General features: G+C 32.4%; 1 protein-coding gene across 3 annotated transcripts in view; it reads left to right on the forward strand.

Annotated features, from left to right (window-relative positions):
- The first annotated feature begins 1,545 nt into the window (after nucleotides 1-1,545).
- Nucleotides 1,546-24,430, forward strand: part of LOC110102592 (CHD3-type chromatin-remodeling factor PICKLE) — a 97,784-nt gene continuing 74,899 nt past the window's right edge. For 2 of the 3 annotated variants that reach the window (XM_020830979.2, XM_020830980.2), the window contains exons 1-13: nucleotides 1,943-2,098; nucleotides 5,064-5,201; nucleotides 5,339-5,493; nucleotides 5,775-5,936; nucleotides 6,492-6,793; nucleotides 6,877-6,972; nucleotides 7,062-7,198; nucleotides 7,277-7,495; nucleotides 7,583-7,690; nucleotides 12,685-12,735; nucleotides 13,950-14,049; nucleotides 22,520-22,662; nucleotides 22,735-22,844. In XM_020830979.2, coding sequence (XP_020686638.1) covers nucleotides 1,943-2,098; nucleotides 5,064-5,201; nucleotides 5,339-5,493; nucleotides 5,775-5,936; nucleotides 6,492-6,793; nucleotides 6,877-6,972; nucleotides 7,062-7,198; nucleotides 7,277-7,495; nucleotides 7,583-7,690; nucleotides 12,685-12,735; nucleotides 13,950-14,049; nucleotides 22,520-22,662; nucleotides 22,735-22,844 — 1,877 coding nt within the window. Of the gene's footprint in view, nucleotides 2,099-5,063; nucleotides 5,202-5,338; nucleotides 5,494-5,774; nucleotides 5,937-6,491; nucleotides 6,794-6,876; nucleotides 6,973-7,061; nucleotides 7,199-7,276; nucleotides 7,496-7,582; nucleotides 7,691-12,684; nucleotides 12,736-13,949; nucleotides 14,050-22,519; nucleotides 22,663-22,734; nucleotides 22,845-24,430 lie in introns of all 3 variants that reach the window. The other variant, XM_020830978.2, reaches the window with a different exon arrangement.

A 24,430-nucleotide genomic window follows, 5' to 3' on the forward strand; every position in this document is an offset into this window, starting at 1 on the left:
ATATATATATATATATATTTATCATCAATTGACCGGACAAATGTGGGATTAACAGTTACCACTTACCAGCTTCTTCGAATAGCTTCTGAATGGACTGAATCCAATCATTAGAATATATTTGAGTGGAGTTCAATGACATCTAAAATAATATGATACATGAGTGCAATCCCTTCTTGCGAATTTAGAAAATTGAAGAAAATCCCTCATCTCTCTCTGTTGCGGCAAAGGCGAATGAACCAGATTAAAAAAAATGTATTCAAACAACTGCTGATGTAGGAAAAATCAAAAAAGAAAAACAAAATCACAACCTTTTCTCCCCTATTTTGCTCGGACAGATGGAAGCATGCCCAAACAAATGTCACCATTGTCCGACCAAAATGAGAGACGAAAGGGCATTAACAAAGACTCACCTGCAAAATGACATGTGCGCGAAAGAAGACGGCGTTCACCTCTCCTAGTCTATGAACTTCTTCGTTAATCCTGACCGTCCCGTAGGGTTTGCGTCTTTGTTAGCAGTGTGCGAATTGCGAAATGAGGGATTTTGACTTTCAATCCCGCTTTAATCCACCTAAATCCAGTTTCGACCGTTCGATTTGCAATTAACAGCTCTGATTAGGACATTTTGAAACCGGTCGGTTCTTTCATCCGAGCCTGGTCCAACTGTTTAGCAGTTCAACTAGTAATTGAATAATAGGTTTTTAACCAGTTTGATTGCAACCCGATTTAAAGGAATGGATTGGACTGGCCGCCAGATCGGTTCCCAGTTTAATCGGCCGGTCCGGTCCGATTTTTAAATCCTTGCTTCTAAATGTTGATATAGAATAATGATAAGTAATAGGCCGAACATATCCAGACATATGTAGAAATCAAATAAAAATACACAATAAATATATAGTAAATATACAGTCAACATGCAACAAATATCTATTGAATACAAAATTGATGTGTAGTTGATACATAGTTGTGCCACTTATGCAGTAAATACAAAGTTGATGCATGAATGTGGAGAGAGAAAATAAAACTTTTTAACTCCTATGAATTAAAATTTTGGGAAATTTACATACATACAACTTTATTTTATGCTATTTATATATCTAACATCCAAAACATTAATATTACATGCTTATCACCCATATACAACTTAAATATGAAATATACCACTCCTATAATTCATTTCTACCATTCATACCATCATATAAACTTTAATATTGTATTCCATGCACTCAAAATTTTTTTTTTCCATACACTTAAATTTGTTCTATGAGTGATAGACATGTAATATTAATGTTTTGAATGTTAGATATATAAATAGCATAAAATAAAGTGATATATATATATATATATATATATATAAATCCCCTAAAATTTTTTATCAATGAATCAATCGAATCAATTGGGCTGACCAGGCAAATAAAAATATGAAACCTATTTAAATATATGTATGTCCAACCCATATGCGATGAATATTTCATTAATGGGTGTCCCTCCAAACCTTGTTAATATATCTTTATGTGTGATTTGATTGCTACTTCCGGACTAGGCACAGCATAATTTCTCCGTAGATTGGGCCCGACCCAACGTAGATCTTATTACTTTCACGTCGCTAAGCTGTTGCGAGAAACGGTGCATCTCTGATTCTTCTCCGTGGGGGGGCTTCGATCCTCCAGGAAGTCGGGACGGTTGGACGGCAGCGCTCGCCGGAACTACAGTGATTCGCGCCTCCGACCAAACAATACTGTTCTTACTTTTAAGCTCAACTCAGGCACTCTCTCCCGCTAGGTTCCTATTCGGAGTCGGTGGGCCCACTTTCTGTTACTGGGCTTTAGCCCTAGGCAAAAGATACATTGTCGCTCCTCTTTCCTCGTACTATCTACCGGCGACCCTGTTGTTCTGCTGAATTCTAGGGTTTCTTGCCTTTCTTACGGTTGGATCGTATTGGAGGATGAGTAGCTTGGTGGAGAGACTTCGAATACGGTCAGATAAGAGGCCTCTCTACAGTGACGGAGGATCAGACGATGATGATTTCATTCTTTCGAAGAGGAAATCTGCGTCTAAGCCGGAGGAGAAGCCCGCGGAGCGGATAGATAGAGACGACGCGGTATGTTTTTTCTCTTAAAGTTTGTTTCTTGAAAATTTTTGTTCATAACTTAACTTTAGTATGAGTTTGATCTTATTGGAAAATGGAGAGGATCGTGGGATAACGATACGATAGCAGGGTTAGCAGTTGCGAAAAAGATCTACACAGTATATATTTAGTATCTTAAACAAAACAAGGCTTTTAAATACATCGCTGAAAGAAAAATCCTTGCTTATGCTATTTCATTTCCATGCTGAAACCAATGGTTTGGGCATTAAGCAACCATAATGCCTCCTTTTCAGATAGGAAATTGTCTAGGCCGTCTGTTGTTCAGATAATGAAATTGCAGTAGATATGGAACACGTTTATAATCTTAAATTTTGGATTTTTTCTTCCAAAAAATGCGCTTTTATGAAATTTTTTTCCATCATAAAAGCACTTTTTTGGGAAGCCACCATAATTATCTATGTGAGAAATTTAATTTTTAACCATGATAATGAAGCATGTTGTGTTCGGCACATGTAGAACATGTACATTTATCCAACATGTGTTGGACATACCATATACATATCCAATTAAAAGAAATAAAAAAATATGCACATGCATGTCCAACACATGTGTGATGAATAATAAAATTTTAATCTTAAAAATATATTAAATCAATAACTTGAGTTAATCCATCTCTTCTCTTTTATTTCATAATTTATTACTTATATAGAACTTAATAGCTACTTAACACTAAATTTATATATTTATTGTACTATATTTTCCTATAATTTTTATAATGTTTATTATTATTTTTTTACAAACGAATTAAATTTTTAAATTTTAGGCTAACTATCTATAATATTTTAAGCTAGCTCCACGGAGTTGGATAAAGGCTTGATGTATTTCTTGTTGTTGAGTCTATAATATTATTTAACGATTCTTCTTAAATTGAGTATAAAGAATTTAATATTTTTTTTTAATTTTTTGTTTATTTATATAAATTAATTATTATGTGAATTCATTTACTATTTATTTAATTTGTGTAGTTATCATACAATTTTTTGTAAATTTTTAGCATAAAATATTATAGTGACGTTTTCAATACATGTATGTGTCCTACATTTTTTTAATAATAAATGTGTCCTATGCCCTTGTCATATTGTGTCTGTATCGTCATGTATGTATCAATGCATCATAGTTTTTTAACTTTTATACATGAAGCACATTAACATTATTTCTATTGTTCTAAGAAGCAGAACTAGACATAAAGTTTCATTTAGCGAAGCCTAAGTTGAACATGGGGAAGGAAAAATCTTAAGATGAATGTGTTTTATTTCTAAGAATGATAAATTTAAGAATGATTATATTTGAAGAACAAGTGGAGTGACATTTATTGAAGATAAAGTTAGGTTATTTGCATATGTAAATTGAAAGAAAATACACTCATTATATTGGTAGATAAAATTAGTATTCTAAGAAATATGAAAGAAAAGGAGCAAACGGAAGGTAATATTGATAGAAGTTTTTTAAAATGATTGCAAGGAATAAATTTAACACCTCAATAAACATTTAATAGAAAAAAAAAATAGAAAATGAGGATTCTTAAATCCGAATCAAAATAGAGAAAGGTAATGTTGATGATAATTTTAAGTAATCCACAAACATTAGAGCTTAATACTTTTTGAAAGTTAAGGTTTTTTTTTTCTTTTATTGTTTTTAAGTTTCAAAGATTTAGGAAGAAATATGATTAAAACAAATATATTTTGGGTAGAAGTTGTACAGAAATATTTGTACTAAATAGGTTTAATACATCATGGAGCACTTATGATGGATGAAATTCGCATGGGATTTTAAAATTGGGTTCCCCTTATTTGGGATAAAGCTAATGATGGCGATGATTAAAATCTTTTAACTTGTTTGCTCAAAAAAACTTACACTAAAATGTAAAAACCACTATAACTTAAAACTCTTATTCCTTAGGCTAGAACCAATGATCTAAACCTTCTATGGGAAGACCTAAACGTGAAACTATCATGATTGAAATGTAATTAATCTATTAATAACGGACATATGCTTAATTAAGATAAAGTGATGCAAAGAATTGATCTTTTTGTGGCTGATGTCTTTTATGAAGCTCAAATGAAGGCATTCCTTTTTCTTTTTCTTTTTTCATCAATGGTAATTGTGAATCTTCCCAATGGTTTATTTGAGTTCTTCTAGTGCTTGCCTTTAAGGAAGGAAGGATGGAAGGGAGCAAGGGAGAGGGAGGTGCAGAGAAAGAAAATGGTATATGAAACAAGAGCGGACTGACCAAGGCTAAGAGGGAGTGGGAGGGAGGATGTGCAGAGAGAAAAGATGATTTAGGGGAGGAAAGGGGACCTACCAAGGCGAAGAGGGAGAGGGGAGGAGTGGCAGAGATAGCCATGTTGGTTATTTCTAATGCAAACTATAAAAATATCATGGACTCATTTACCATTCTAATGGCCTTTAAGTACTTTAAAGTACCTAATGCAAATGCAAAATTGGTAAATGAGTCCATGATATGAGACATAAATCACATTAAGGAATAGTCAGCTATGCACTTGCACCATGTGCTTGGAAACATAAGCACCATGATAAGTTACTTTAACTTGTCGAGAATTAGATTTATCTGATTGGCAAGATTCACCTGTTTCAGGAATATGATACTAGAAAGGATGGAATCTTACACATTTAAAAAAAGATATTGAGTTGGGAGTTTTTTTCATTTTTGTTTCAATTCTTCCTGAATCTAACCTTTGAATTACTTCAAACAAAATAATCATTAACCTTACCAAATTAGCGTGGAGCAGGTATTTCGTTGAATATTTTGTAGGAAGTTCACACTGTGGGGAAGTAAGGGGTGCAGTATGATCTCAAAAATACTTTTGGTCATTCTGTATGCTATAAGCTAAATTTTGTTTTTTTTATCAGAATATATCCTTCTGTTTATAGCTAACAATCCTTTCTGCTTCTGTAGAAAGAAGATGCATGCCAATCATGTGGAGAAGGTGGAAGCCTTCTTTGTTGTAGAACTTGTACTTATTCTTTCCATCAAAAGTGCTTAATTTATCCCATCAAAGCGTCTGCCACTGATAGCTGGACCTGTCCTGAATGTGTATGCTTTTCCTTTCTGACTAAAAATTATGATACGAGTACTAAAATGGGTTCCATGTGGATCCTAACTAATTTAATCCATCAATCCAAATGCTTTGAAACTTTTGTCCTATTTATTGATTATTGTCTTCTTTGCAGGTGAGCCCCCTCAATGAGATTGATAAGATTTTAGACTGTGAAACACGAGCAACTGCAGTAGATGACGTTAATGTTTCACATTCTGGGTCCAAAAAGGCTGGCGTTAAGCATTACTTAGTAAAGTGGAAGGGATTGTCCTATCTTCACAGCACTTGGTACCCACTGGTTTTTGATTTTGTAGCCTACATTAAACATAAGATTGGTCAAATTTCTTGAAGTTACTGTTCAATAAGCGTTATTATCTCTTTTTATTATGTACATACTTGTTAATTATTTCATAGGTGGCATCCCGAGTTGTTTGAAAAACATGCAATTCGTTTTTTTAGTTGATCATTTTTCCCATGTAAATACTGGCATTAATTTTTTGCACTTTTGTTTTGTGTTGCTGCAATTTTGCATTATGATGAGTTTTGCACTTATTGCAAAATTTGGGCAGGGTGCCAGAGGAGGAGTTTAAAAAAGCTTGCAAAGTCAATCCACGATTGAGAACCCGGTTAAATACTTTCCAGAAACAAATGAATTCAATGAATGGTGCTGATGATGATTGGATTGCTATTCGCCCTGAATGGACAACTGTCGACAGAATCATTGCAACAAGGTTATTATATTTTTTTGTTGTCTTCGTGCTTGCTTTTCATTCAAAATATTTGAAGTAGAAATAAAATATATTTTTGTAATTTGGGCAGAACAATATCGACTGATATCTGAGACTATCATCTATTTTAATGTTTCATATGTCAGTAACTTATTCTGTTGTCTCAATAGTGTTTGAAGGTTACTGCTTTTTTTTGCAGGCTTCCAATAAACATTATCGGCCGAGTTTCATTCTATACTCTTGGTAGATGTAGATTTTAGTCCATGTAACTGAATTCAAATACTGATGTTATCCTTCCACCATCTTTAATGTAAAAGAAATATCAAAAAGTTTTTATTGAATATTTGACGATTGAAGGACATTAACAAGAAAAAGTGTTCAATAAGTTATTTCCTTCTGCCAGAAGTCTATCCTACTCTTTCTTGCTCTTCCCAAGCTCACTTTATATCGTTAGTCATTATTAATATTGTTTGTTTATTTTTTGTCCTTTTTTCATATTTTACTAGGTGTTGGTCTTGTTTTCCTCTTTAAACTTTTGGCGTTAAATATTTTTTGCAGAAAAATTGGTGATGAACGAGAATATTTCGTGAAATGGAGAGAACTTCCTTATGATGAATGTTCATGGGAAGTTAAATCAGATATTTCTACCTTCCAACCTCAAATTGAAAGGTTCAATATGATCCAATCTAGAGGTAGTAAAAAATTTCGTAGCAAGAACAAAAATCTCATTCGTGATTCAAAAGATCCTAAAATTAAGGAGAAAGAGTTGCAACCATTTGAGGAAAAGAAAGTGTTTCGGCATATTGAGAAAAAGATAGAGTTCCAGCAGTTTGAGAAAAGTCCAGAATTTATTTCTGGAGGTATGGATGCATGTAATTTTATTCTATATTTTCACTGTTCTTATGCCAATACAATTTTAAATTGTTGTTAATAATACTTGTAGGGACATTGCATCCGTATCAGCTTGAAGGTTTAAATTTCCTGCGCTATTCCTGGTTTAAAAGCACTCATGTGATCCTTGCAGATGAGATGGGCCTTGGTACATATTTCTGAGCAAACTTTGAATCAGTCAGTTTTGCCAACTCAATTGCTCTATTTATGTTTCTAATATGTGAGCACTAAATGCAGGAAAAACTATACAGAGTATTGCATTTCTTGCTTCTCTTTTTGAGGACAATATTTCTCCTCATTTAGTGATAGCACCACTTTCAACACTGCGGAACTGGGAGCGTGAGTTTTTAACGTGGGCTCCACAAATGAATGTTGTACGTGGAAATTTTTTTTTTTGGCACAGAAATCAAATGGTTCGGGTTTTTCATTTTAACTATTTGGATATGATTCAGGTAATGTACTTTGGATCAGCCCAAGCTCGTACTGTCATAAGAAATTATGAATTTTTCTTACCCAAAGGGAAAACTAAAAAGCACAGGAAGAAGAAGTCTTTCAAAGATGTGAAACCAAAGAGGCAAGCAAAAAGAACAATGTTTGATGTTCTTTTAACATCATATGAAATGATCAACATGGATTCAGCATCTCTGAAATCTATTAACTGGCAGTGCATGGTATTTTCCTGTCTTCTTGCTTCCTTGTAAATATCGTAATTTTTTGCATTTATTATGTTACCTTGGTCGTTGCTTTTATCATTACAGATTGTTGATGAAGGTCATCGTCTTAAGAACAAAGAGTCCAAATTGTTTCTTCAACTAAAACTTTTTAATGCAAAGCATCGTGTGCTTTTAACTGGAACACCTCTTCAGGTTAGTATGTCAGTTTTCTTTGGTCAAGTCTACTTATGAATATGCAGGCTATCCAAGATTCAAACTTGTATGGTATTTGTGCATCATTTTTATCAGCATTAACCTTAATCCCAGTTATTTGGGGTTGGTTTCATAAATCTGTCATCTCCATTCATTCTTGAACAATGCTGCATGAGGTGTTATGTTTCAAAATCTTTTGGCGCAATTTTTACTTGTATTGCCTTTAATTTCCCCTTTTTTTTTAATTCTTTCATATTTATTTTCTATCCATTTTATGGTGCACTTTGTTTCCTTTGTTGTACATTTGCCTAAATAACTTAATCTATTTTCTCTTATTTTCAATAGGCTTTCCTCTCACCCTCTCAAAAATATTATTATTTCTTGAATTTTATGACCTATTCAGTCTAATTTTCTCACATTTGTCATATTTAATTTTGTTTATTTTTAGGTTTGAGGGTCTCCTAATGCTGATCTAGGATGAGATGCGCAAAATCATACACACAAGGTCAAATTTGAGAATCATAAACTCCAAATTTATCTTTCTTTTAGATGAAATTAAAAACATAATGTGATAATTTAATGAGCGTGTAATAAAAATCTCACATAGAAATTAAGGGTTATAAAAAAAATCATGCACTTGATCAGAAGCTAAATCGCAAATAGAAAAGCCAAATTGAACCATATTTGAAAATAATCAATCATACAAACAAACCATCACTAATCGTAGAGAATAGAAAATAAGTCACCAAATAACAGTTCAGAATGGTAGCTTCCCTTGAAATCTTGTAGTATCTACTCATACCATGCTAGAAAGAATTACACCAAATCTAGCACTCAGTCAAAAGAAAAAAAATAATCAAACAAAATATTATTAGAATTGTCCTTTCATATGCCTCAAGTATTCCTTATTTATAACCACAAAATACCTCCTTAGATAACAAAAATTTGCTAAAACAGCCTGTTTATCTGAATTGACAAATAATTAAGATCATGTAGTTAAATGCAATACCTGATCCCTACCAAAAAATGTGCACTTCACGGCTGAGTAGGATCTCACAAACCATGTCTATCCAACTAAAAGAACAACCCAAGTCAGATCTGAGTAGGTACTGAATCAGAAATAGAACAACAATCTTGGTCATGGCCAATTGAAATCTCAAGAATAGTAAATAACATGCACTAAATGAAATAAGCAAAGCTTAACAAAAGTCCAACTGCAGGTCCAAAGACAAATTACCAAATTAAAGCGCTATGAGAAAACCATAGAGAACCAATAGCCGGAATTGAACTAGGAAGATAACCAAACAGAGAATTGAACCAAACCAATGCAGGTATCAGAGAACTCAACTAGTTATTTGTAGGGATCATCATCATTTACATGTTTTTAATGAAATTAAACTAAAAGTTCTTTAAAAAATTACTAAAGTAAAATCAAAATATCAATTATCACTTCTCAACACATTATCTTGCATTTTTGTCAAAGATAAACTTTGATGTTTGCATCACCTAGCTTTAACTCTCAATAATAAGTCCAAGATACATGTCACAAATACATATATCAGTTTTTCTTTTAGCAATGTTCACCCATCATTGTTCTACCACTTATTAGCCCTTCTATAAGTTTTCTTTTTCATTGGTCGTCAAATTTTCAGTTACTTCCAAAGATGTATCACTTATCAGAACTATATCATTAGGAAATGGTACATGTCTAATATACCTCTTCTTGAATGCCTTTTATTTGTACTCCTAACCAATAAAAAGAATTACACTTACTTTCATATAATCTTGTTGTGATTGAAAAGTGAAAACACATAGCAAATCTTACAAATGCTTCAAATGCTAGTCCTTGCTATGTAATGCATATTTTAATTGATCAACATTGGTTTGACATGCATCTTTTCTCGATTTCTGCCAAATCAGTGAGTTTTGCTTGGTTACCAGCCTTTTCAAGTTCAATAAGCAATAATCATATTGTTACTCTCTGTATTTGTCCATTTAATGCTGTTAAACAAAAGTGAACATTATAATGGATCATCTAGGCATAAAATCAAATTTTTTGTTTTATATATACATGATTTTTTGAAGCCTAAGAAGTAAGAACGGTTACTTCTCCAATTTCGTTGCACTTGTTAAGTTTTAATTCAATTTATGCACCATACTTGTAAATATTTCTTTTCTTAAATTTGATGACAAATGCTTTTATCTCTGATTAATATAAGCATTTTGCAATCTTTTGAATTTCATTACAAATATTTATAAACAAGGGCGGAACCACCTTTGGGTGAGGGGGGGCAATTGCCCCCCCTAAAAAAAATAATTTTTTTTATTGTATAGTTTTTTAGGTTTTTTAATTTTTATTATAAGGGTTTTTAAGCAATTTCCCCCCCCTAAAGCTTTTAAAATACTATGATATTTAGACAATTGCCCCCAAACAAATATTAAAGAGCATTCATCATTTTATTTTTAATTTTTAATTCCAAAAATATCCTTACAACCAAAATTTGTTCCGGGGGCGCTGCCCCCTGACCCCGCGACCTGACCGGGTAGGTCGAACCCAAATTTCGTATGTAACCTTTTGAAGCTCACTTCGTAAGTTATTTTCATATTGTTGATACAATCAATGTCATGGTATTGAGTTTGTAGATTATGCAATGCAATGGTTGTCAAAAGAAGTTATATATATATATATATATATATATAGTGTGTGTGTGTGTATAGATATAATTTTCACATAATTATTTGGTGATATTTGTTATTGTAATTGTTGGCTTCTTGATGATTTTTTTTCCTATTGTCGAAGTGTATGTGCCTTGATTGAATATGAATCCAATTTTGAACTTTCACATAGTTTTCCTATGAGCAAAACTTATTTATGTTTTTGGACAAAATTTTCTTTTTGTACGGGCTCATGCATGTCTGTGCTATATTTATACCAAAATAAATAGCTATTAATATATTTCAAATGTATCTAGCATGAACAACATTATGAATTTCTTCTTTAAAGAAGTTTTCGTCTGTGTCATATTTATTTTGGTATAATATTTATATCAATATAAATAGCTTATAATATATTTTAAATGTATCTAGCATGAGCAGCATTATAAATTTCTTTATTAAAGAAGTTTTGGTCTGTCATTAGAAAATTATAATGCTATTCATGCTAGATACATTTGAAATATATTATAAGCTATTTATTTTGGCATAAATATTATATCCCTTTTAATATTAATACATAATATGATATTTTGTAGGATTTAGTTTATTAAAATACTTTTTTTATTACGCATAGTAAATCACTTTTAAATAATTAATCTCTTGTACATCAAATGGGCATATTTCTAATATATATACACACACACCATTCTTTTAGAAGACATATTCCACCTTTAATCTAAATTCTTAAATGGTTTAGATTTAAAGTAGATAAAAGGTAACTTTGATTACTTTTTACCATTCTAATGGCCTTTAAGTACTTTAAATCTTCATTGTTTAAAACTTTAGATAAACTATGGAAGATGTGTGACAAGAAAAGCTCCTATCCCCAAAAGGATAGTAGTCTATCCATCGATATGCGTAATTAAACATTGTGTTTTATATGAATTGCAAAATTGATTTGAGTTGACACGAATTCCGCACAATATTTTGTACCTAAAAAGTGCACTATATCAAATCCAAAAACTTAAGTTATGATATTAGAGGCTGTATGAACATCCATTTTAGAATATGTATTGGAAAAATGATGTGATTTGGCAAGATAAATCCAACGGGACCAAAATTCCATGATTCTAATCTCGTTTGGCTTCTAAATTAGTTAAACTGGGCTGATTCAACTCAGTCCAAGAGGTGGAACTGACCCCTTCCTCTTCATCGTGCTTTCTAGACACATACGAGCTTGCACCTGTTGGACCCTCTCTTTGAACTCCTCTTGATGAAAGGAGTTTGAATCTACCTTATATATGTAATTTACACTTATTTTTTTGTGGAATTCTACCTATGGATCCGCTCTTGATGCGAGAAGTTTCGATGTATCGTATGTATATAATGGACTGCTCTTGATGCGAGGAGTTTGGATGTACCTTTTGTAATGTATGCACATGCGAGTGTATTGTATATTTAATTTAGCCTTGATGATGAAAAACTAATTTAAGTTTTATAGCCAGTGGGGGTTTGGAAAATTTGTTCAGGTACATCTATGATTTTATGCCAAGAAGTGTCGGCCTGATGCTGCATTCATTGTGAACTTTGGGCTTTCTTATTGGTGGGAATGAGTCGGTTGGGAATCACATTCACTTGTGTTGCACGATATGTGAATGTGAAATTCCATGCATGCAAATAAAAAATTACTTTCGTCGTTAATTTTAATTGGAGATAATGACAAATTTAACTTAGTTTTATAGTGATTATGTTATCTATATCTTGTTTTACATGTTCCTGAAATTAGGAACAATTCTTTGCCTCTTTTTCTGACTCGGTCCATTTTACCAAAAGCTTATTTTAAAGAAAATATAGTTTTTTTTATTGCGAGTAGGCAAGACATTGATTCCTGGTTTCCTTTTAAGATTGTTATGGGATTCTGTTTTTTATTATTTCCATGTTACAGCATATGCTATTGTTTTCTGTGATAAGTTTTTGTTGCTATTCTCTAGCTTTTTTATATTATAATTGTCACTTTTTGTTTTACTTTGTTATATGTTAGCATTTTGTAATACATCAATTTTAAGTCTGCCAGCTGTTACATACTCAGTTTCATTGGATGACTATGTTTCCCATCAAGGAAATTTAATGGAATAATGGATTGTTTTTAATGATGCCATAATTGATTATTACTGTAGTTTTTTTTTTTTTGGTGTGAAATACTAATTATCAGTAATTCATAATATAAACTACTGTATGTATTTTTGTGTAGTAGGCAATTAACCCTTCATACTAGAGTGCTGTTCATGGCATTAAACTTATGAATTGACTTTGATCATATTATTTTCTTTCTTTGACAGAATAACTTGGATGAGCTTTTCATGCTGATGCACTTTCTTGATGATGGAAAGGTCAATAATTCTTTATCCTATTGGCATATTGACAGATGCACTATGATGTTGAAGCTGTTATAAGCTTATGGCATATTGACATGTCACATGCTTGATGTGGTTCAATGAAATGCTGGTTTATTTGCACCTTTATATATATCTTCTTTGGCTATATGTTTTTGTTTTTGTTTTGCATCATTGTACAAGACTTTACATTTTAATTCTTTGAAAGTTTTCAATATTTTGAATCTTTCTTTAAAATGTATATACTATCTAATACCTTAGTGTTGTTCCCGTCAGTCTCTTTTTGATGTAAATAACCCCCCCCCTTCCCCGGTTCCTCTAGGCTGTTCGGTTTCTGTGGCTGTCCAGGTTCTTTGGCCTTGGATGTTCGGTTTATGATGCTATTTCCTGACTTTTTCGGTTCCCTGGCCTTGTTGTTCGGTGGCTTTTCCGGTTCCCTGGGCTTTGGCTGTTCGGTTCCTGCTGCTGTCCCTTGGCTTTCCCAATTCTTTGGCTATTCGGGTGGGCTGTTTTGGGCGGCTACTTTGGTGCCTTTTGGGCTCCTTTTCCCCTGTTCTGATTGGTTAATTTGGGCGGTTGTTTTGGGTGTCTTTTGAACTTCTTTTCTCCATTTAAATGTGATGTTTGTGGCAGTTTTAGAGAGAGTGATTTGATGATTTTTGAAAGAAAACATGAGAGTTTTGTAATAGCTTGAGAGCTATTTTCTTCTTATAATTCATCTTGAACTTCTATCTATTTCTTCTTACACCCCATTGTGTCTTTCTTCTCTAACTACAAAAATTTATAAGGTGTCGTTGTGTTTTGTTTAAGTTAGTTTTGTCATGTTTTTATTATTTTTGTGTTTGATTAAGTTTTTTTGGAAAGGAAGCAATTAGTTGCATACCTAGTAGGCTTTAGTTTTTTTGGTTGCATCACTTTTTTATAATTTTTTTTCTTTAGTTATGTGTTGAACTATGATTATGATGTGTCATATGTTAATATTTAAGATGCAAATCACATTGTTTATAAGGTTACAATTGAAGTATTCATTTTTGGGCAGAACTATGGGATTATGCTTTTGTAATGTATCTTGGTTGGCATAATTGAAGCGAGAACCTTTTTTTTTTCCTTCATAAGACTACCTTGTATTTAACTAGATTTCATATTATTTTTCATAGGTTGTGTTTTCTTTTTGCCAACTTTACTGTTTGCCTGATTTTTTTTGCTTCCAGTTTCCAAGTATTGAAGATTTTCAGAAGGAATTCAAAGATATTAATCAGGAGGAGCAAATTGCAAGGCTTCATAAGTTGCTTGCGCCACACCTCCTTAGAAGTAGTTTCTTCAACATTTTACCATTGTTTGATTATTTTCTTTGTTGCATTTCATATCAGTATCCTCTGAAAAATAATTTATTCTTAATCTCACTTCTTCTATGATTATAATTTTTTTTATTAGCGTATTTATATTTTCTTATGGTACCGCTTAAACTAAATTTGAAGAGAAGCGCACTATATTGCCATTTTCTTGTCATTACTGTTTCCCGTTTTGATGTCATTGAACATTGATTAAGGAGTAGCAAAATTGCTATTAGCAAAGTTATGCTGAGAAATTATTGTTTTGTTTTTGTTTTCAGTGAGGTTTCTTTTTCTTGCTTAATAGCACTTAAATTCAGAATAGTTTATGGCCTAATTTCAATTCTTTTAATTTCACTTCTTTCCTGACTCAATTGGCTTTAGCCGGGCAGTGGTCTAAAGTTCCTAATACTTGCAAACTGATAAAGTGTAGTACAATGCTGAGATACCTGAAATTTGTATTTATGAGTAGGATGCTAGTTTTTGCTCGTTGAAATAAAAAAAAAAAATACAGTCTTCTGATCGTAGTCGTCGATATCCGATGCTTCCGGTGTTAAACGTTCCGGAATCAGAAATCTCCTGCTGATGTCTTCATCAGAAAATCTTTAGAATTTACTGTTGACCTCCATAATTCAAAATTTTCATCAACTCTCCTCTCTATGCTTATCAACAACAAGAATATCATTACCAAAAAAGCATATACCCTCCTCTTGCAAATGTCTAGTAATAATCCATGACTAAATAAAAAAGATGAGTTTAAAGCTGATCCTTGATGTAATCCAACTAATATAGAAAAATACTTGATCAAACTACCTTGTGTTTGAACACATGTAACAACTCCTATATGCATATCTTTAATGATTTGAATATAAGCATTATTAACTCCTTTCTTTTGTCAAACTCTCTAGAGCATTTCTCTAGAAAATGTATAATATACTTTCTCTAAATCATTAAATATCATATATAGATCCTCCTTATTCTCTATACTTCTCCAACAATCCTCTCAATAAATGTATGGCTTCCATAGTAGACCTACCTAGCATGAATTCAAACTAATTTTAAGAAACATTAGCATCACGTCTTAACCTATGCTCAATTATTCACTACCATAATTTTATTGTATGACATAGTAATTTAATTCATATATAATTCACAGACTCTTATGCATCATTTTTATTTTTAAAAGTAGGAACTAATACACAACTTCTCTAATCATTTGACATTTTTTAGTCTTCTAAATAAAATTAAAAGAGAAAAGGACCAAAATGCCCCCTTAACTTTTTAGAAGGGACTAAAATGGTCCCTAACTATTTTGAGGGACCAATTTGGTCCCTCAACTCTTTTAAATGAGATCATTTTGGTCCTGCCGTTAAAAATAATAAAAAAATTGGACGGCAGCGAGGGTATGATTGGAATAACCACAAAAATAATAATAAGAAAAAAAAGAGAGAACGATAGTTACCTTCACAGCGAGTGAGCTCCTGTGGCTATGCCCGATCCAACAAGAACGACGAACTTTTGTGAGTTCCGATTTGATAGGAAGGAGCATCATCAAAGGAGGCGAAGAAGGCAATAACGATTTGTCCAAAACCCTCCTGTCGCTACATTCTATCCAACAAGAAGAACGAAGAACTTTTGCGAATTCCAATTCGACAGGAAGGAACATTATCAAATGAGGCGAAGAAATGCTTTAAAGACTCGTTCCAAATCCTACCTCACACGAAGCACGCGAATAACAACGAAGAATGTGAAAGAGAGAGAGGAGCAAATCATTTAGGATTTAATTTATGTAATTTAATTAATATAAATTAATAAAATTTTAAAATTAATTAGATAATTAATAATTCAAATAATAATTTAATAATTAATTAGATAATTAAAATTTTAAATAGTAATTAGATAATTTAAATTTTTAAAAATTTAAATAATAATTAGATAATTATTTAAAATAAAAATAGTAGTTATATAATTATTTAAATTATTAATATTTACAATAGTAATCAGATAATTAAGCTAATTAATATTCTTAAGATATTATTACTTAAGTTAGATAATTAATATATATTTATTTTTCTTATTAAATAAATGATTAATATTTTTTTTGAAAGTTTATAATTATTTGAAATTATATCTAACAAATAATTTAATTAAAAATTTACTAAAATACTCATATTTTTAACTCCATTGAGTCCAATATCCATTAACTTTATATGTTAGGACCAAAATGACCTCATTTTAACGAGTTGAGGGACCATTTGATCCTTTTCTCAATATTATGCTTTTTCACATTTCTATTAAAGTATCATCACTTCATCAGGTTCTACTGGTTTTCACATTTTTTTTAAAACCTCTCTAACTTTAGTATTACTAATATGATGATAAAGATGAAAAGTTTTATTTTCATTTAGGTTGCTAAAGATATTAAAGTCAAACTCACAACATTCATTAAAAGTTTATCAAAATATTTCATCAACCTATGTTAAATATCTTTTTCTAAGAATTTTTTTTATCTTCATCTTTATTGCACTTCACTTGAATTAAATTTTTACTTCTCTTATCTCTTTGCTTAGCTAGCTTGTATATACATATTTTGTTCCCCTTAGTATCTAATCTATTATAAAAATAACTAAATTGCATCACATAAAGCTTTTTTGGAATCCCTACCACATAAATAACTCACAACATATTTCTTTCCATTTTTTTTTAATTTTACATTTATACCAGTTTTTATGACAAAGCATTTTATTTTTTTTATTTTTTCTTGCACATTTTAATTCCACTACTAATTATTTTTATTATTAGGAGCTTGATGCAGGACTACGCATGCTTTAGATGAATGCAATAAGAAATTGCACTTCTTAGATAAGAGCAAATAATAATTAAAACTATTAGTCACTAAACAATGATAGGAAATGAATGAGGGGTAACTACGCTTAGGCCAAATCACAAGCTAGGAACATGAACCACCAAATTAATTCAGAAATCCAACAAGATGCAAATCAAGTAGCTATTCAATAAAATCCCTAATCTAACATTGAGATATGCAACATAGAAAGTAAACTCAAATCCTACGTTTTCTAAGCGGAGGCAGAGAGCGAAGCACGAAACCTTGCAATTAAATCATCACCTACAAGGTTAGCGGATTAGGAAGATAAATGAATAGGGAAGAAGTTCACCCTTGTCGGGGTCCAGAAACAATTTGCCACTGAACGTTGGCAAGTTGTTCTTCGACGGCTTTGAAAAGTGTTAAGATGATGCGGTCCACGTATTCTTCGATGGAATTGTCGGTTTCCGGGTTGAAGTCGAAGGTGGAGTGGAGAATGTTGACGTTCCCTTGCTTGTCGTAAGCGAATATGGAATCAAGTTCAGGATCAGCCATTTATTGGTTTCGAAGGGTTGAGGTGTGGACGATGATCGTTGTTGTGAGTTTCTCTCAAGAGTTGTAATGGAGAAGATGGGGAGGTGGCCGGCGTAGTAGTAGGGGATTAGGGTATGGAAATTCAGAGATTTTGGTGGAGTTAGAGTGGGATTTAAGAGGGGATTTTGGAGGGAAAAGTTGGGATTAATTTCCAAATGAAAGTCTCTTGGATTTGGATAGAAATTAAAAGGTGGTTTGAAACATGGTGGGGGGCGGGTGGAGTAGAGGGGCTTGGGATTTAATTCCAAAAGAAAAGAGGTGGGTTTGGAAAGAAAGAGAGGTGGAGGGGAGATTTGAATTATTGCCAAGAGAGTTATTTGGATTTTGGAAATAATTCCAATGGAATCCAAGAGGGGGGACCGGCGGCAATAGGGAGAGGGAGGAGGGATTTAAGGAAGCATTCAATGCTTTCTTAAATTAATAAATTAAATTTGGAATAAAAAATTTCATCCCAAATTAATTTAAAACTCAAATAGGCTATGAATTAGAAAATTTCCTAAAATAGGATTTATAAATTAGGTAAGCATTTCAAATTCAAATAGATTTGAATTTGTTCATTAATTGAGTTATCTAAAATATGAAAGCTAATTTAGGAAGGATTTGAGGGCAAGTGGAAATGGAGGGAAAACCAAGGGGGAGGGGTCGGCGGTATGGGGTTTGGTCGTGAGTGGTTGGGGGGGGGATAACCGACATGTGAGGGTGGATGGCTAAGGTGGTCGGCGGCTTAGGGAGTGGGGAATCCTTGGCCGACGGCAAGTAGGGGAAGGGAAGAGGGAAAAGAAAGATAGAGAAGAGAGAACCACGAACTTGGACACTTCTTAGGTTGGTGGGTGATTTAGTTCCCTCTCCAAGGGATCTCTCTCCAATCTCTCTCAAGCTCTCACAAGAACTCAGACCACGGGGAAAATTTTATCATTCATTCATTAACCATGAAAAGAGAACATAAGAGCTATATATAGCCTCATACAAAGGACTCAAAAATAAAAGACGACGATACCCTTTGGGCTTACACATGACCACCCTCAAGTAAGCAGTAGAAGGGGAAAACAACTAAAGTAAATACAAACATAAATAAATAAAAGACAAATACATATGACAACTTAAAAATACATCGGCGCAATCGTGGCCGTAGATCGGCGGCCACACCTCTAATAGACTTTCCAAGCTCTGATGTCCCCATCAGAGCTTTTCCTTTTGATTTTTCAAGCGCATATTTCACAATATTTTTTAATATCACGAGTTATATTTTCTCATATAACATTAGCTTCCTTATGAAACATTCAAATCTTAAGATCTTGAAACTTACTTTAAAAATATTTTTATTAAAGTTCTTTAAATACCCCCATATTATTTTTTTATTTTTTATTTCCCCCCTTTATCTTGAAGTCTAAAATTAATAAGTAATGTTGGGTACATAAACTTTCACTTGAAGTGACTTTACAATATTTGCAAGATTAACAATCTATTTCTCTTATAAGAAAATAGTCAATTTAAGTTTTACTATGATCATTCTTATGAATAATTAGATGCTCCTATATTAATTTGAATCAAGTATCAACAATTATAAAATCATACGTTGGAGCAAAATCTAATATGGTCCTATCACCTACATTCATCGTTTTAAATTTGTAGCCACCATCAATGTTTTTAAAATCTTATACAACTCTACTAACATATCTTTTTAGTCCTCCTCCAATAAATACTCTTTTTTATACTTTGTATTAATTCTACCATGTCATTTCAAAAAATTTGAACATCTATTCAAATCTACTTTAGGAGCATAAGCATTTATAACAAAAATAATCTTAGCATCAACAACAATCTTTAAAGTTATCATTCCATCTCAAATTTGATTAATTTCTACAATATTATCCTTCAAACTTTAATTTTTAATCACACTTACATCATTTCTAATACGACTTGTACCTGAAATCTGAATACCAAAGTTTATATCCTAAACTATTGATCTACTTAAGCCTTTTCCCCAACTCATTTAGTTTCCTGAATATATAGAATATATAATTTCATGTAAATCATAATATCTATGAATTACATTAATTTTCCCGTAAGAGTACCCATATTCCAAGTTTTTATTCTAATTCTAATTTCATTGATTAGTTTTTTTGCCCACATTTGTCCATGATATAGGAACTCTTGTTTATTTAACATTGCACTTCAGCACTAGTATAGCTGCCCCTTTGCACTTTTTACTATATTAAGATCTTACCACACATCACTTTAAGATGTTGCTCTAATATTAATACAATGTATTAAATGATTTATGTAATGATTGTTCAACAAGTTTTATATTAGTTGTCAACTATCTAATGCAACCTTTTACTTTTCTCATCTAACCCGGTAATGACAATTTATATTATAGAAGAATAGTTTTGTTAAAGGATATATTGATAACTTATTTTACAAGTGAAATTAAGATAATTGCTTCAGTGAAAGTACTGTGTCACTTCATATTTTATTCATAGCATTGACAAACAATTCAGGGATAGAAGTCATTGCAATACTAAAATGCAAAAAAAAAAAAAAAAGAAAAGAAAATCTTGTAATTTAACAGGCACCAGAATAAGGACGAAGGCTTTAGAAATGAGTTTGGGAATAATAGGTAGAATCCATTGTATTTTATGCATGTGAAACGATTGTTATCCAAAAGCATTTATTATAAGATTGACAATAGAAGAATGGTTGGATGATCAGGAATGATTGGCTGAGCAAAATAATAGATACTGAAACTTCTACTTTCAGTTAAGTATAAAGATGCTTAAAATTCATCAACCAAGTCAAGCTATCTTCATCGAATCAGAAACAACTCAACAAGAATGGCTATTCAAACTTTCAAATATTGTTTGCCCAGAAAAAGAATTACAAATAAAACAAGTTGATGTTATGAATAAGGACATAACATCAGGAATGATAGGATAAAAGGGTAAAAAATAACTATTTCATAGTAAGTTATAATTTCATGTATTGCTGAAGTGAATCATTTATCAGCAGAAATACTTGAAGTGCTTCAATATCAACCATATGTATTGTTTCATGACATGGTTTGTGGTACGCCCTATTTTGACCCCTTGGCTAAACCATGAGATGTAATAGAGATGGACAATCCAGTTAAATATATTTCTTACCTACACCTATTCTAACTTTTCTTTCAAACCAAGATTGAGTGAGTAGAAAATTAGTCTGCCTAGATTATTGTAAAATATATTTTATCTTTTAATATCCTTTAATAAATTCATCATGATCATCGATATGGAAGCTTGCATAATTTAAATCATCAAAATAGACTACAAAGCTTATTATTACTTTATGAAAATCTACATAATATATATTCTTTTTTGTATTACATTCAAAACTATACATTCATCCATAATACTAAGGTGCATGACAATACAACTATCTATTATTAAACCAACAACAACCACAACATCAAGCCTTTATCCCACTATGTGGGGTCGGCTACATGAATCCTTTTCAAATTCTCATTTAAATATAATAAAGAAATATCATTTCTAATATTTTCTAACTAAGTCTTTTTAGGTCTATCTCTACCTTTCTTAACAAAAGCCAAATCTAATGCCTCAACTTTCCTAACTGGGTCATTGGGAGGCCTCCGTTTAATATGACCAAACCATCTAAGGCGACTCTCTCTAATCTTATCTTCCACTGGAGCTACTCCAACCTTTTCACGTATATGCTCATTTCGTATCCTATCTCTAAGGGTAAAGCCACTCATCCACCTAAGCATCTTAATGTCTGCAACACTTAAGGTAGTATTATGCTTCTCTTTTAATGGCCAACATTCAACACCATAAAGCATTGCAGGTCTCACCACCATCTTATAAAATTTTCCCTTAAGTTTGAGGGATCATCCCCGATGCATTCTGTTGTGGCCAACTATATATTATTAAACCAAACATAAAAAAATAATCTTATGCATTTACTTTTGTGGGCTCTAAAAAATTGATTAAAATCAATATGCGTTGGATGCCCCATATCTATCTAACGATTGGCCTTAATCGAAAGTTCTTTATCATCATCTGGAGGGGTAAATCAATAGGTGCTTTAGATGCTTGCGCCTATGAGAATCTTGAATGCAAAGTTAAAAACCTCACAAAATGAGATTGAAACTTAATCTACCATTTGAAAATTTGATTTAGAATATTGCTAAAATTCTCTCAAATGAGGAGAGGCCGGGGTGTAAATTTTTAGGGGGTGTTTGGTATCGGATTTTTTTCGAGTTTTTAGTAGGATTTAGGGTAAATCCAGCCAAACGCAAAAAAGTCGCGGTAAATCCGGCAAATCCGTAAATCCCGGATTTGCGGATTTACGCCGTAAATCCGCTAAATCCCGATAAGTCCTAATCCCGCTAGAAGTCGGATTTACGGGATTTGGCCGAAGAAGCGCGTGAAAGGGAGAAACTTACCTTCACAGCGAGCTAGCGAGCTCCCGTCGTTGCTTCAGATCAAAATTTTGTAACGTCCGATCCGACAGGAAGGGGACGTCGTCGAAGGAGCGAAGTCGAACCGTTTTAAATCCTATTATCTGTTGCCAAACATCTTTCTGGATTTAACAAGATATAAAAATTGTCATACCAAACACAATTTAGGATTTAAGAGCCCCGGATTTACTAAATCCGGATTTACAGAATTTAGTAAATCCTACTAAAATTTAATCCAATCCTATACCAAACACCCCCTTAGAGCCCACAACTTTATGCTCAACTAAACAACACTAACCATTACAAATACACTACATTTACTTTATATTTCATTCTATTTTACTATGTATTTATGTTTAAGTGAAACAAACAGCCCCTTGTAGTGAATTTCCTACTTATCTGCCATGCTGCTTTTGATACTACTTTTTCTTGCATTATTTATGATAAAAAGAATCTATGGTGCTTTCAAGAATGCCGTGGCCAAGAATATTTATGGTGGATTGGCTAGTTAAAGATTAGAACTTTCATCTTGTTTATGAAAATAAACGGTTACTTATCTTTTGTTCAAAAATCTAGGAGTAAAGAAAGATGTTATGAAGGACCTGCCACCAAAAAAAGAGCTCATTTTACGTGTGGATTTAAGCAGTAAACAGAAGGAATATTACAAAGCCATCCTTACTCGGAATTACCAGATTCTTGCACGTCGTGGTGGTCCACAGGTTAAATTTAACTCAAAGATAACCTTCTTTATATTTATTCTTTACCAGTAACTGAACATTTAAAATTTCCAGATATCCCTTATTAATGTTGTCATGGAACTCCGCAAGCTCTGTTGTCATGTATTCATGCTAGAGGGGGTGGAACCTGAAACTGAGCCATTGAATGCTAATGAAGGTTTAAAGTATGTTTTTGTGTCATTATTTTTTCTTTAAACACTTGATCAAACTCGATGAACTACTGAATTTAGCCATGCTTTATAATGGGATATTCTGTGTGATTTAAGAGGCGGAGTTAACTAATCAATAATATAATTAGCATTCAATCATATGATTCATACGTTTCAACATGTATTTTACTTCAACATTTATTATACTTCAGACCGCTATTATTGATTTTTAATTGTTTAATTTTTGTTTTTGGGAATTCAGGTTATACAATTAACTCTGTAGCGATTCATTGAATTTTTATTTAGGCATTTATAATTAAGACCATTTTCAGATATTTCATGGTCTTTTTAAAAATGATATTGCTGATTTTTTTTTGAGAAAGAAAGTTATCCTCCATGTTTTGTTGGTTGATGAATATGGTCTTATGATCCTAAAAATTCAATTGATATTTTTAATTGTATATGGCTGTATGTAGACCTGTCAATTTCGGGTTACGGGTCGGGTTCGGGTCGAACCCGAAACTGACCCGACACTATTCGGGTTCTATTTTCATGTCTGACAACGTTTGTTAAAGTTCATAGTTTTACATTCAGTTAGGATCATATTTTTTTTATGGTGTATATCTTGCATTATTTTTCTGCATCCGTTCCAACTTGATGGTCATGAGTTTTAATTGTGAAAATCACCTCTCATTTTAACATTGGATGAAGGACATGCCCATTAAACTACTAAAATTGGCTGGAGTCTTTTGCACAGTTATTTTTTATAATGAAAATTTTTTAGCAGATTGGTTCACGGGAGTCTCGTGTACTTGATTTTCTATTTATCTTAAGTTTGTAAGAGCTTTTGAACAACATATGCTAGCTTAGCGATAAAGTATATATTAATGAGCATGTACTATAAAATCAGAGTTTCACTTAAAGTTGTGATGCAATCAAAAATTTGGGAGAGGGGCCCAAATTTTTGATCACAAAAAAGGACCTTTCTAAGATAAAAAAAACTTACAAAAAATCACAAATACTAGACAAATTAAACAAAACAAACTTTAATATTATAAAATGAAAGACTTACAAGACACTTACAAACTTTGACGACTTGATAACATGAAACAACTTGAACCATAAAACAAATCCTAATGATGCTTCATTCCATTGTTTTGAGGAGAAGGATACAGGTGGGGTGTAAACTTGCCGATAGAAGAAAAATGTTAGAAGCCAAGACGAAGTGGAGACAAGCTCGCAAGCTTTCTCAAAGAAGGAAGGAAGGAGGATAGTTGGACAAAGCTCGCAAGCTTTTCCAAACAACAAACCCGCAGGTTTCTATTCCAAAAATAACTCACATAAACTCATTCTAAAACAGCTACAAACAACACTATTTATAGGCACAAAAAGGGCAGCCAAACAGCCCAAATATTTGGGAATATGGAAGGTTAAAAGACACCAAGAAGAAGGCTAAAAGACACCCAAAAACTGCAGTAGAAAACTGCACAGAAAACAGTAAAAAAATCCTGAAATTCTCCCCAAACAGCCACCAAATCAATCCAAAAAACTGTCCAAATTCTGTCCAAAAATCTGTCCCAAAACAGCCCCAAAACCTCTTC

This window comes from Dendrobium catenatum, unplaced genomic scaffold (genome assembly GCF_001605985.2).
Source record: "Dendrobium catenatum unplaced genomic scaffold, ASM160598v2 fragScaff_scaffold_637, whole genome shotgun sequence".
NCBI classification, from domain to species: domain Eukaryota; kingdom Viridiplantae; phylum Streptophyta; class Magnoliopsida; order Asparagales; family Orchidaceae; genus Dendrobium; species Dendrobium catenatum.